This window comes from Cyprinus carpio, chromosome A12, assembly GCF_018340385.1.
Source record: "Cyprinus carpio isolate SPL01 chromosome A12, ASM1834038v1, whole genome shotgun sequence".
Lineage (NCBI taxonomy): Eukaryota > Metazoa > Chordata > Actinopteri > Cypriniformes > Cyprinidae > Cyprinus > Cyprinus carpio.
Window position 1 is genome coordinate 12,756,274 of NC_056583.1, and position 15,336 is coordinate 12,771,609.

General features: G+C 36.2%; 1 protein-coding gene across 1 annotated transcript in view; it reads left to right on the top strand.

Annotated features, from left to right (window-relative positions):
- Nucleotides 1–1,814: 1,814 nt before the first annotated feature.
- The window catches only part of waca (WW domain containing adaptor with coiled-coil a), a 36,221-nt gene continuing 22,699 nt past the window's right edge, over nucleotides 1,815–15,336 (top strand). The window contains 6 exon segments of the mRNA XM_042767604.1: nucleotides 1,815–2,088; nucleotides 2,269–2,302; nucleotides 3,107–3,293; nucleotides 8,059–8,150; nucleotides 11,582–11,713; nucleotides 12,883–12,982. Coding sequence (XP_042623538.1) covers nucleotides 2,048–2,088; nucleotides 2,269–2,302; nucleotides 3,107–3,293; nucleotides 8,059–8,150; nucleotides 11,582–11,713; nucleotides 12,883–12,982 — 586 coding nt within the window. The 5' untranslated portion in view covers nucleotides 1,815–2,047.

Here is a 15,336-nt window from a genome sequence, read left to right on the forward strand (position 1 = left end):
GAAATGCAGTTATTAAATTTAATTCATTAGCAAAGTACCTAATGTGTCCATTTAAATTCACCTCTGGTTAATCACTTAATTATACAATAACTTGATAAAGATAACTCAGGACTCCCAACTAAAATCAGCACATATCTGCTTGGCCAACATGAAGACCAAGTTGCTGCTTGAAAAACTTTAGACAAATCATGAACACAATATCATCCATTGCAACAACAACAACAACAAAAACACTTTGGTTTTGTCATGGGGGAACTACAAAAGACCAGCATTACGTCATAACCATGTAACCATGACACAAAGCCTGAAAGCTTATTCTGGAGGATCTCAAAGTAAAGATCTTTGGCCTTTAAAAGCACAGAACAATAGGACAATGAGGCAAAGCACAAGCAAAGGCTTTGGTTTAATGTCTTAGGGGGCTTAAAAGAATTAACATTGATGAAAAATTATTGATTTGACTGTACTTACATTATCATATTAGAACAAAACAATTGAACTGAACTGGATAATTATTGATTTGACTGTACTGACATTATTATATGAGAACAAAACAGTTGAACTGAGCTGCCTATTAGTCATTTCATAATTGACCACTTTGCAACACTGACACATTGAACTGAACTGAATCAACATCGACCTAAAGTGAGCTGAATAATTACTTTATTGTCTTCTGTTGGGCTGCTTTATAGCTGAATTGAGTTTGTTTTGATATCGATGAACTTTGCAATATCAACACTTTCACTGAACTAAACTGAATCAACATTGAACTGACCTGAGATGAATAATGATACCATTGTCCTCTCTCGAGCTATTTTATAGCAGAATTGAATGTTTCAGCTAAATTGAAATCAAATCAACATTGAAATACATTGAGCTGATTAATTACAGTTATATTCCCTAGAACTGCTTTCAAGCTGAAATTGAAGAAATTTCATATTTGATTAATTTTTGCCTGCATTTTCACTCTTAGTGTAATGTTTACCTCTGTGAAGCTGCTTTGAAACAATCTATACTGAATATAAAGCGCTATACAAATAAAGGTGACTTGACAGGGTTTGAAATCTGGAATAAATCAGATTTTAATGCAACGGAAAATATGTCTGACCTGCATACAAATTGCTGTCCACCCACACTTTCCATCACATTTGGCAGAGTTGGCACAGAATTTGCATGGAAAACCAAACAGAAATCCAGTCTAAATGTGGAAAGACTCATAGGACAAAACACCCCCTCACAGCTGTAATTGTTACTGGGTGTGATGATGTGTTGAAAACTAATTCCTTTTCATGCTAACTTTAACTTTTGTTACATGAACAAAACATGGGATTTGTGCCATGATGCTTTTTTTTAAACATTTTTCGGTAGGCCAATGTATTAACCAAAGAGAAGGCTCTGATCTTCTGAAGGTTCTGAACAGTGTTCTGGTTACTTGTTCTATTCAAAAAGTGCGCGCACATGTCTCTTTTCCCAGAATTTCCCAGACTCACTTGTTCCAGTGAGTCATACTGCATCAGGACCTTCTGCACTCATCTCAGTGATGCACATGCTCAACATGTCCAGTAGATGTCAGTATTGGGTTTAAATTCCAGCGACTGAAACGCAGTATTTCTCAACAGCTGGAGTAAAGCGCGTAGTGAGAAACGTAAATCAGACTTTTCTGTGAGTACGTCAAGCACAATGTGTTTTTACTCGAAAAAGAAAAACTGCGAAGATTCAAACCGATCACTACCTCAGTTCAATTCGAACAGTGGCCGAAATGACCCGACAGTAGCCGAGTCGAGTCGAAGCGCTCGTCTGAAAAGCCCGGATTGAGGTGTGCGAGGAAGGCTGAGCTTCGCTGTTCTGTAGATAGGGGCAGAGTTTTGGTGTGAGTGTGTGTGTGGGAGATGGACCGAGGGCGCTCTACTGACTAGCAGAGGCGAAGAGCGACTCCAATAGCCAGAGCTATTGAAAATATATTCGCGATCGGGTCGTCGATAGCCCACTCTAAAAACAAACCAAGTCGCCCATCTTTCACATCTGCTTCACACACACTAACACGGCATTGATGGTAATGTATGCAAGGAAACAACCAAGACTCGGCGATGGGTAAAGAGCTCTATTTTATTCTTCGATTTTCCTTCTCCGCTTTGACAATCCGCCATTTTTAGCCAAACCAAAATAAGTAGAAACTTGAGGAAGCCGATTCAGCTGTTGCAATTTCTGCCACTGTCCGTGAAGATTGTTTTTAACTGTTCCTCTGTCTCTTTTTCTTGTTTTATTTTGTAGGTGCACCGACCGAAGGGATTCTCAGCCCTATCAGGTAGATCTGAAACAAATAAGATTAAAATGGGGTAAATCTAGCGCAGGCTTTCCAAGCAATGTAGGCCTCTGTGCATAAAACACAGCGAAAAGTGCCTCATTATCACAAGGTTCGCCTTAAAATGACACACATATTTAAATTAGACTGCAAACATAAATTTGTGCTGTCATAAGTCGCTTGCCCGTCGAATTTATCATGTTTTAAATGCGCGTACAGCGCTAGCGACTCTAACAGGCTAACGTTAGCCGCTAGCGGCTACATCAGGCCTGTGTGCCACAGCGATTTACTTTGAAATTACTATCATAATAACTTTTATAATTATTAATTCATAGTCTAAACTATGCTACTATAAATAAACGGTTATATACGTAAATGCGAATTTAGTGGTACGAGTTTTTTTTTTTCTTTTTTAATAAACAGTCGTCTTTATAGATTCTAGTGAGTGCAACCAAATCCCAATAAAACGAGCCTACTTATCACGTAGACCGTCAAGAAATGCTTACTAATTTGTAAGACTGGGAGAATAATGCGTATAGGCTTTGCTGTGCGCAGTTTTGCAATGACATACAAAGTATGTTATGACAAACGTAATCGTGCTATTAAGTACTGTTGTGTTTTGGAACATGTTAGATGATTGCTAGCTGGTCAGTAGCTGGTATACCATCTTAGACCATTAACAAATGAGCTGGTCAGGTAGCTAATGACCACTTGTAGACCAGCTTTAAACCAGCTCTGATGTACATTACATGTGTGAGAGAGTAATTGTGCAGCAGAGTTCAATGTAGGCATGTCATGTTTTGACAGACTCTTAAGTACTCATCCAAGAGTCACCCTGATCCCCGACATGAGAATGTGAGTGTGAGTGACGGTACCCCCCCGCCGTGCAAGATGCTGCGGAGATCAGACAGTCCAGAAAACAAACACATGGACAGCACCGGCCATGGCAGAGCAAAAGCCATCCACCCACACCGGGGGAGAGACAGAGAAGGAGGTAAGAGGGAGACCTGGAGGCATACTGATCATATGATAAGAGCCACAGATATGAGGCTGATACTGATGCTTAGATCGATAACGCAAATCTTACCACAGTCTTAATTAGTACATAATTGTTTCTGTGTAAACATTAGTTAGATACATTCTGTAGAAAGCGATCAGATTGCGGTCTTTCGGGTAAAGAGAGAGGCTATTAAATCAAATCACACTTACGGTAGTGGCACCAGCTTTAACCATTTATAAGCACCCTCTAATCCAACCTTATGAATGATGCCGTTTCAGACAGGAAAATGTAAGGCTTGGTCTGTGAGCACAGTGTGCTTTTATGTTCAGGTTCTATAACATTTTATTCTTCTCAGATTAAGTACAAGCAAGAGTTTTTTTTCAGTGTTCAACAAGGGACTTATTTTGCATTCTGAATCTGAAGACTGTTTTATAGTTCAGAAATGACAATCAGGCTTGAAAACCACAAATCTCTGAAATCAGAAATTGTGCTAGATCGAGAATTATCTTCATATCATTAAAATATTATGTTGTCCTGCAAAATTCTTTTTGCTTCTTTAGCAAGATCTAATGTTTACTCATCCTGAAGTTGGTCCAAACCTGTATGATTTTTGGTGACCATTGAGAGAAAAAAAAAAAAAGTATCTTTGTTCCGCAGACAAAAAGTCCATACAGGTTTTGCATGACATGAGGATGAGTAAATGATGACTGAATTATCATTTTTGGGTTCTTTATCCCTTTAAAACTCAACTGTTGAGATATTGATATCATGAATACAAGAATTGCCAGAAGAAGCCCAAGTCTTATCTTACAAATTTTCAGTTAAAAAAAAATTAAGGTTAAGTCTGTGCCATGAATGTCACCAAATGCACCCTTAAAACACTATCTGCTGTTTGCTGTTTGAAAAAAAAGCCTTGTTCCAAACTCATGATTTTGGTTGATCGAGTGTTGCAATGTCAGGCTGGCAAACACCGGTTTAGTTGAGTTTCGCTGTCATTATCAATTTTGATACACAAACAATATTTCATGCCATGCTCATGATATTGAATTTTATATTTGTTTTGCTTCTTCAAAAGTTAATATTCTTGATTTCTTAATACTGCAAGTCACTGATTGTATTAAGGTAAATTCACACCAAGAATGATAACTATATTAGCACTCACACCAACAAGTGATAACATTCTGTATATCATAAGCAAGTGCTGCAGTTATGCTGTCTGCTGCTTTAAATGTTTGAGCTTGTTAAAGTCAGGTGGATTCTGATCGGTTGTTTTTAATGTTCATCAGCTGTAAACGAATCATTCTGAAATCGATTTCGTCAATTTGTTTCTGTGTTTCGTTGTCATTATAGCTGTGGTGATTTATTAAAACTTTATTATCTTGTTAGTTATCATGCTTTGTGTGAACCAGCTTTTAGTAATGCCTGATATTGTCACTTCAGATAAAACCATGTCATTCCTTTTCAGCAAATTTGCTGGTTTTCATGTACTTGCATTACTAGATGTCTTGACCCGATACTGCTGTTACGTATAAAGGCAGTTGAATCTTATCACTAAATACTGATTTGCTACTCTTATTTAGATAATGAGTAGATAATGAGATTGCTACCAAATAAATGCATCATCTAACTGAACAGTGACCGCAAGCATACATTGAACTGAATCAGGCTGTGCACTGTCTCAGATCTCACTTAACTAGGGACACTAGCCTGTTTCAAATTTAGATGTTGGACAAGGCAAGTTGCATTAGTTAGGAGAAAGTTATTTTCAAAAAGTCTTGGATTTCATTTATCAAAAGCAATGAATCTAGTTAATTCCTTGCCTGGTTCTGTGCCATTATTGAATGTTATTTTTAGTGCTACATCTTATGAATCTCAGTGGTGTAAAAGCTTTGCATCTATCATTCATATTTACCAGATTTGTTATATAGGTCACATCTTGCATCTTGTTAAAGAGCCATTTAAGCTGTTAAAAAGGATAACCATTATATAGATATAAGCTGACAGTTAAATTAATCAGTCTGGTGTTATATATGCATTTGCAATAAGCATAAATGCTGAAAGCAGCTGAGCCATGTCTCCAACTTGAATATACTGTGCTTTCGATTCAATTCGGCTCACGATTCAATGGAATATCGATTCATTTGGATGTTTCAGGTACATTAACTTTTTTCTGAAGGAAAATCTCTCTCAACTAATGCTGTAAACAACACAGGGAACCTTCTCAAATGGTGCGTTACTATAATATTAAAAGGTAAAATCTACAATGGCACCCTAATTATTACATTCAATTGCTATGTATTTTATGTGTAACATTCAGCACTCAAATAAATACATTGTATACAAACATTTAAATTGCACATATGGCAGTTTTTATATCACTTTTCTTATGTTTTAATAACGTTTCTACTCCAATGTGTTGTTGAAATATAATAATTTAAACAGTAGCTGTCATAAATAGTTCTCTTGACAGATTTAATCACACATACAGACATTATACATCAATCATCACCAGCAGGCAAAAATAAAATTAATGTACAATATAGTATATACATTTAATTAAATGTTTCTCTGTAGCGTTCTTCTTTTTCTAGCTAACGAGGTATGGACATTGAATTACTTTCTTGATGTAAATGTAGCGTTACGTGACTTCTTCACAAGCTGTTTTGTGGTTGAAACACAGTGATATGAGAAATGATGCATTTCAAAAATTTGTTTGAATTTGATTATAAAATTGACAGAATTTGAAAGCGGAGTGTGTTTATCAAAAGTGACATCACAGAGCTTGTTGCAATTATTGTATGGGAGGTGTTTTATTCACACAACAACTGAAAATGGGGTAAACTGATTGATCTCGGGATTTACAAATTGAGATGGGTTAGATTAAAATCCAGCCCAGTGGATGGAATGGTGTTTTAGGTGAATATGAAAACAAATTGCTTAATTGAATACACCATTACATTTTGATAAATTTGATCAAAACCAGAATGAAGCAAGATGATGAATTTTCTTCAGCTTTTGTCATATATACCAAAAGCAATCGAAACCAAGGTGTTCTAGTTCCTCCGTAAATTGCAGCTAGTTCAAACTTGTTCTACCGCTCCAAAGATTAGTTTTTGAGTGTGTGCATGTCAAATAGCTTCTCACTCTTTTCCCCCCTTTTAAATTTTTTTCTTTCTGGATGAAAAGGAAAGCAGTGGTTCAAGATGAATTTCTTATTCACAGGAAGCATGGGGGGGACTAGGACATATCAAAGGGCTCAACCCCAACATTTTCGTTAATAGAGAAAAAAGATTCGATACATGCTGAGCACTTGCAAGTGGTATTTAGGGGAAGGACGATCTCTTTATAAAGAGGATTTGATTGGACAAAAAAAAAAAATCTGTGTAGTGAATCATCAATATTTTTGTCTTGTGTTCCCGAGTCAGAGAGAGTGCACTTTTTGTGCATATATCTTCAAAAGGTGTTCTTTGTCCATGTTAAGGAGTACATCTAGATGATTTTGAATGTCTTTCAATGTTTACTGAGATAGTATGTCGGTTGAGTTTCCACGCTCATAGTGACTTTATACTCTTGCTCCCTGAACACATCAGACACATCTTCTCCAAGGCAGTGAGGACTATCTGCAGTCTGAGCACACAGTTTAAATGCCCTGGTGAGGGTTTGTGGTTAGGCATGGGGTAATTGCAGGTCACTTAGGGCTTGCTGTGTGACTTTCTTGACCTTTCTTGTACATTGAATCTTTTCCACCTGAAGTGATTAGTTAATAACCTATGAAACGTTATCTGAAATTATTTGTTATTAGTGTACTGTAATAGATCACAGAAGATGTATTACTCCTACAGTAATCAGGAAGCCAGCAGTCTGTGGGTCTCACCTAAATGCTAGAGTGTTAGAATAGTCTGATTCTCATTGAACTGGTCATCAGTTAAAGCCTAGTATGTGTTTGTTTGCCGTGAGTAATCTTTTGTGGGTAGTTAACTGAGTTATGAGTGTGCCGGATGTATTGTTAGGAGTGTGAGTCTGGTGTATTATAAAATCATTATGCTGTTCTTCATCTCTCCCCAGCTCTGCTGATTATTAGGTTTTTGTCAAATGAGTAATATCACTGAAAACACTCCTATTTCATTTTTTTTTTTTTACTTCAGATTGTGGTAAGATGTTTTAGTTTGCACTGTTCTGGGTTCTTTATAAAGAACTGACTGTTGGATATTTAAACAGTGCTGTAACACTCATTTAATGATTAAATTCTTTCAAGTCAGTGCTAGAAGTCATTTGACTTTTTTTTTTTTTATTTTATTCTTTTTTTAATATTTATTTCATTTTATTTCTTTATTTTTTATTTGTTATTGAAACGATGCAATACAAACACTTGTAGGATGAGTCTTTGAGAGCTTGTATTATCTGTGTGATGGAGTTGGTGCAGGTCAAACCAAAATCACTCTAATGAATCAAAGTAAGCCAGGAACTGATAGAAAGGCACAGAAGTGTTTAAGCATCATACAGCAAGAAAAAGATCAGGTGCTGTAAGCATCATTGATATACATACTTAATGATTTTGCAGGAACTGGAAACGGCAGTGAATTATGGGATTATTGTCTATGAAGCTTTATGGTTATGCAGAACAGTGGAATGTACTAGTAGAGTTGTTTTGATCAACCAAATTTGGTAGTAACTCTTTTAGACGTGTCGATTGTCCTCTGCTGATTTTAAGAAATAATGAAAACTAGTTTGTTTACATTCAGTGTGTTTTATTTTTCAGGGACCAGTATATCCCCTCAAGAGAACTCCCATAACCACAGCTCTCTGCACAGCTCCAACTCTCATTCAAATCCCAACAAATCATCAGACACGGTAAGTACCAGAGTCTCAATGTCCTCTAACTTACGAGGCAGCAATCAGCACACACAACAAGGCCACGTTCATATAAACCAGTAACCCTTTTCCCCTTTGGCACAAACAGGCTGTTATTTAATGAATAAATCAGACCATTTTTAGATACCCTAATAGCTATTTGTGCTATTAGATTTGCATAAATCATTTTGAATAACTGTCTAACTGGAAGTATCAATAAAGATGCATTAATTTAATACCAGTGCAGTCAAAATAGAAAACATTAATCCTGACAGATCTGCTAAAATATTTCAGACTTCTAATAAGTGGCATGCTATTTTATGGGCCATTATTTGGATCTAACAAAATTATCCCTGGCTGAAATTCGGCATTGCTGTTAAATGTGTTGTCTGGTTGTGTGGCAACCCTCCTGTGTGCAGACCATCTGTCCCCTTGCTGTAGATAATATCAGCATCTTGAGGGAGATGCAAGGCACAGCGTACCTTTACCAGAATAGAGAAAGGAGTTTTTGTGCTTTTGCTTCCTTCAGAATTACATCATTCTTTTAAGGTTTTGAAACATTGACATCACATGGTTTGGTTTCAGTACAATTATGATTTTAAAAATAATTACAGCATTGCAAATCATTTAAAACAGGGTATTTTGCTCATCATTGAAGCCAAATTGGATTGAATTCAGTGTCTAAAGTCTAAAAACAGACTGCCAAGCCATAGTCATATTGAGGGGTCATTTTGTGAAGCAAAGTAGCTCATTTCAACATACTTGATGAATGGATGTAATATTTGTGCCAGCTCTTTATGAACCCAAGATCATTTTGGTGAGCCAGCATAAAATTTAAATCTTATAGTATATGGAATTATATTTGCTTAAAACAGCCTTAACAGTGATCTACTCTGATTGGATAGTGAGCTTTTGATGGACGGGGCTCTCTGACCTGGAAGTAGAGACGTCACTCAGTGGTGCGCATATTGGAAAGCTCTCGCGGTGAAAAGACAATCAGGATTTATGCAGAAAAGGCACATTACTAATAATATACGGTTAGTTCTAGATGTATTGGATTATTCAGGTTTAATAGACAGTGATAGTTTCATTTTCTTTTTAGATTATTACAAAGCTTTCGACACATTGGAACATGAATTTTTATTTCAGGCTCTACGAAAAATTGGCTTTGGCGATGGTTTTTGCAGGATGGTCCAAATGCTTTACATAAAATGAAACATCTCTATCAAATTAAGTAATGGTACTTCACCTAGATTCTTTTTAAAATGAGGAGTTCGGCAAGGATGTCTAGTTTCCCGTTACCTGTTTCTAATTGCAACACAGTTCCTTAGCACACATATAAACAATAGTCAATTAAAGGGTATCACAGTTGGTAACACTAAAATAAAAATTGGTCAATTAGCGGATGATACAGCTTTATTCTTGAATGATTCATCACAAATTAAATTGGCTTTGGGTATTCTTTTCTTTAGTTCTATTTTATTCTTTTTTTTTTTTGTGGTTGATATTATGTGATGTATGTTTATACTTTATGTATAATGTTCTCTGCATTAATAAAAAAAGCCTCTCGCGGTGATTTGTATGCAATACGTCGTGCTTTGTTTTACTAAATATGTAAATAATATTTGACCTTCGATCGTCTCAGTCTGTAAAGATGAGCTCTTGTTCTTCAAGGCAGCTTAAAGTAAGCATGTGTTACTGAATGACAATAATAACCTGCAACGAACTGCTGCACACTGTAACATGAATAAAACTTGTATCGATGTTATTGGTTACTTCAGTAATACAAGCTTACTTCAAGCTGCCGAAGGACAAGCGGAGGAGGAAGATGATGCCGCTCCGTGTCTCTCCTGAGAGCTCATCTTTACAGACTGAGACAATCGAAGGTCAAATATTATTTACATATTTAGTTATACAAAGCACGACGTATTGCATACAAATCACCGCGAGAGCTTTCCAATATGCGCGCCACTGAGTGACATCGGTACTTCCCGGTCAGAGAGCCCCTGTCCATCAAAAGCTCACTATCCAATCAGAGTAGATCACTGTTATGCCCGCCCCCACGAGAGGTTTGTGTCAAAACACCAAACGAAAAACTGCGAAGCGTAGGCAAAATCTGTGGCAATCCATTCAGAATCCATGATTAGCGAAAACGAGTCTTTGAAAAACATTAACAAAGAATGAAGCATATTTGAAGAGCCTGTTAAATTTGTGTGAGTTCATTTTTTCTTTTCATTTTCATTGTTTTCTTCTTTTGTAATGGCATATTTTTGATAGTTTCTGAAAAAGTTACGTTCAGTTTTATAAAGTTACGTTCATTTTTTTTTAAGCAAATATAATTCCATAATAGTATTGAAATGGCATAGAAATCAAATTTGATCACTGTCACTGTCCTTGTGTTATATATATATATATATATATATATATATCATTTTTTTTTAAGCAAATATTATATATACACACAAAATATTATTATTTTATTTTTTCAGGATTTTTGGATGAATTGAAATATTTTTTGTGACATTGTCTTTGCTGGTTCTTTTCAATTTAATGCATCCTTGCTGAATAAAAATAATAAATCAATAAATCTTATTTACCCCAAAATTTTGAGTGGAAGTCTATATAATATATAGGCTGTCCAAGTCCATATATTTGTCTTTAAAGCTAAAGTAATTTATTAATTTGTTCATTTATTTATTTTTTTATGGTAAAATGCTTTCTTCTATCTCAGGGTACTGGCAGAGACATTATTACTGCATTTGTAGGTAGATTCCACCACATTCTGGCACAGGACCCTGATAAATGCATTGCTAGCAAAAATTAAGTCAGACTACATGTCTTATTTTGAATGACCATCAAAGGGAGAGAGATTTTGACTCAAGGGAGGAGTTAACTAGGCCATGCTAACCATCCATACTGTCACTCCTTGGCTGACGAAGGAAGCATTCAAGAAACTTGTAATTATTTTTGCAATGCTGGATGGTGGCACAGAAATTAAAGGGGCATCCTGCAAGGGCAATGCGCAGAGATCCACCTCATCAAATATTACACTCGCTTGCATCAGGATTCAGCTCTCTCTCTCTCTCTCTCTCTCTCTCTCTCTCTCTCTCTCTCTCTCTCTCTCTCTCTCTCTCTCCCTTGCGCGCTCCATCTGTCTGTCTCTAATGTTCTCATTTTCTCTCTTCCCAGTCTTGTTCTATATTTTAAACTTCCTCACGGTGTTGCTCTGTTTAGCCTTTCCTTATATCAGAAGAAAGACAACAAACACCCAGATTGTATTTCTTTTCAGGTCTTTCCTATTGTTGTTGCCATACAACTCTCCTTTTTATCTTCATTCCTTTACCTCTCCCTCTCTCATGCCTTTAAAAGCTCCTGTCTCTTTAAATGCCAGCGGTTCTAGTGCTCACACCTGTTGTTTTCCTTCTATTCAGCCATCTGAGCCGGCAGATGATTGGTCTGAACACATCAGTTCTTCAGGGAAGAAGTACTACTACAACTGCAGAACGGAGGTGTCTCAGTGGGAGAAACCCAAAGAGTGGCTGGAGAGGTATTAAACACAAACTGTCACCCCTCGGCTCAAATTGTACTTAATAATACACTTATACATACATGTTGCTTGTGAAACATCAGGTTATCAATGCAGGTGGAACGTTTAAGCTAGTATTTCCGCAGAAGAAATATTACCAGAAATAATATGAAAAATCTTTTTAGCATCTCCTTGCTTTCAGCAGTAATGGAGTATTTTGCGGTCAGTCAGCGAGTGAGCTTCTGACAAATACCATTTATGATCTTTATTACTTTCCGATGCTTCATAAAAGCATGTAGGGCAAAAGTTATTAAAATGATTTGTAGGGCATTTTGACTATATTTGAGAATGCAGCAAAGATAGGTTCAGGGCTGTAGAACTATCCTTTTTGGGGAAAATCTCTTTAATTAAAATTTTTTCTAATATTGCAAATAAAAATTCTTTTTTTTTAAATTTTTTTTTTTAAAGCTCTAGGTTTGGTGGGCTGCACAATTTGACCAAAACATTTGAATTATATAACGATGACTATAAAATAATAATGACAACTATTATTAGGATTAGGTATTTTTAAGGGGTGGTGCACGTTTTTTTTTTTTTTTTTTTCTAGGCTTGATTGTGTGAATGGTGTGCAGTCTAACATGTTATTGCAACACTATGAAACTTTTTCTGTGTTCAAAATTTTTTAATGAGCAAGTACATCATAAATTCATCTACCAAACCACCTTTTTGTCTTATCCCAAATCACTACAGTGCATTTCTAATAAGTGATTAGTTTTGGAATATTGTAGCCTGTTCGGGTCGTCAACACTGCGGAGTAATATATACCTGTGTGAATCACCATAGACATAAACTTGGAGAGAAGTTTGTCTGGAGCAGCATTTACTGCAGACCAAGCTGTAATAAATTACACTTTGAATACATATGTTATTAAATGGTAGTCTTTGTGATTTGTTAATCACACTGATGTATTACGATTTTGTTCACATAATGAATGCTGGAACCATAACAGGTGCGCTGAAATTAAAATGTGCTACAACTGCAAATTGAAATATGCCTAATTCCAGTTATCAAGTGACTTGCAGAAAGTTGGGAGGCTTTTTTTCCTGCTGTGCCGGTCATGTGTGTAAAGCTGATGTGGTTTTTTTGCCTTTTGAATGCCAGTATCATTTAAACTATAGTTTTTGTTTATTGTGGAATGGGCAGAAGGAGGCAACCAAGATGGCTGCAGTTGTCAACAGCTTCCCTAAAGACAGGGACTACAGGCGTGAAGCCATGCAGGCTACGCCCGCCAGCTTCTCCAGCACTAGTAAGTATCAAAGTCTGAAAACCCACATTGTGTAGCTCTGGAAATTGGCAGTAAAGATTAAAGGGATGTTTCACCCAAAAATGAAAATTCTGTCATTAAGAATTCGCACCCTCATGTCATTCCAAAACCGTAAGACCATCTAAACGTTCATCTTCGGAACACAAATTAAGATATTTTTGATGAAATCTGAGAGCTTTCTGACCCTGCATAGACAGCAACACAACTAGGGATGCAGCGATAACCCGATTTCACGATTAACCACGCTTTAAAATGTCAAAGTTTATTACACCAAGTGATTCTGTCGCACGGAACTGTTGCAGCTTGCGCAGAACGAAAACAAAGTTACACCACCGGTGCACCATCTTAAAGTGCCGTACTTATCAGAGACACAGAGGCTACTAAGACACTAGATTAACAAAGCGAAGCTTTATTTCCTCCAGAGAAATGTCTGAAGTCAATAGTATGGGAGCATTTAGGGTACACCAAGAATGACCGAGGCATTATTTAAATATTTTGCTGTAAAAAATTGCTGTTAAAAGAACGAATACATAAGAGACACACAGCTAGCTGTGCATTAAACTATTTTAATGAATTAATTACAACATTTAGCTACATTAATTATTTGAGAGAGAGAGAGCTAGCTGTTACATGTGTGAATTATCTGCGTCTCTCTACAAACAAAGCTGTGATTTTTAGTTACTTCAGACACAGTGATTTTACCCCCTGATTGCTGATGAATGTAATGTAGCGATCCAGTATCTAAGCTATTTTATTAATAAAAGTTGTGGGCAGTGCTGACAAGAAGTATCTGTAGCTTAGCTCCTGAATGTTTCTGTGTGCACGCAGCGCATTCTGATTTCACAAACCAAAATAATAGACATGCTTTTCTCAGGCCACCTTTAAAATCAGATGAATTACATGACAGTTTATTACATTGATAGTTCAGTTAATTTTCCTTATTAGTAACTGTTTCCCCTCTGGAATAAATAGTTAATAACCTATTAGTCTTAATATATTAACATATTAATATTAATAATTCTTTCATTAAAATTATTTATTTTTTATGCATGTTATAGTTTGTTTTTTTTTTAAGAAGAAAGACAAGAATTTTTTTTAACAATGTTTTTAAGTTTTGTGCCTTAGGTCAGGTCGAAATGTAGAATGATTGCACAAACGGAAAAAACTAAGGCCCCGTTTACACTAGTGTGGTTTCGTTTTAAAACGCATAACTTTTGCTACGGTTGCGCCTGTCGTTTACACTACTCCGGCGTTTTTGACCCTCGAAAACGGAGACTTTTGAAAATGCTGCAGACCCCGTTTTAGTTTAAAAAAAACTCTGGGGTTGCATTTGCGCACTAGTGTAAACGGGGCCTAAATGCTTTTGTGATCTTTTTCCATTTGTTATATTTCAAAAGGGAAACACTGACATGGATGTTTACAGACCAGAGGTCACCTTTTTTTAATTCCAATGGGAGAGATGGACTTTTGTTTGCCTTTATTATTTTGTGCTGTATTATTTGGTTACTGTGTTAATTCTGTTTCAAAAGGCAGCAGTAAGTAACACTTTAAAATCTAATGAGTGTTCATTTGATTTTATATATAGAGAATTCTTCGAAAAAACTTTGTGTGCAAATAAAACAAAAATACTGCACACAGTATTCTCATAGCATCATAAGATAATAGTTGAAGGACTGATGTCATATGGTTTTAACGATTTTCTAATTACCTTTCTGGGCCTTGAACTTGTCAGTTGCGTTGCTGTCTATGCAGGGTCAGAAAGCTCTCGGATTTCTTTAAAACTATCTTACTTTGTGTTCCAAAGAAGAACGAAAATCTTACGGGTTTGGAACGACATGAGGGTGAGTGTTTAATGACCGGGTTTAAATTTTTTGGGTGTTTTATTCCTTTAAATGAGTGCAGATGTAACAAATGGGGCTATTTCAAATCCTGCAATTTCAGAATGATGGAAAACAAAACTCCTATTTTAAATTGAGATGTTAGCTTTGAGTTATGAAGCCTGCCGAATATTTTTATTGTAGAGTACCCTCTTTTATGTGTAAATATCAAGTCCATTTAGATTTTCCATGCCACTTTTCTTGCCACTCAATCTTAATGACCAGACTGTTATGGTGTAACATTGACCTCTGCAAGCTGTAGATCATTTGTTTACTTGACCTATCATAGCTAACCCAGCACAGAGAATGTGACTTCCTGGCCTGAAATATTTTAAAAACTAGAGGGCAATCTGTTTTTTAGGTAGACACATAGAAAGGTAGAGATGAAGCACTGATATTCCAGTAGCAGATGATTCTGGACACATTTGTGGTTTATATTATTGAGAGGAAAGGTACATC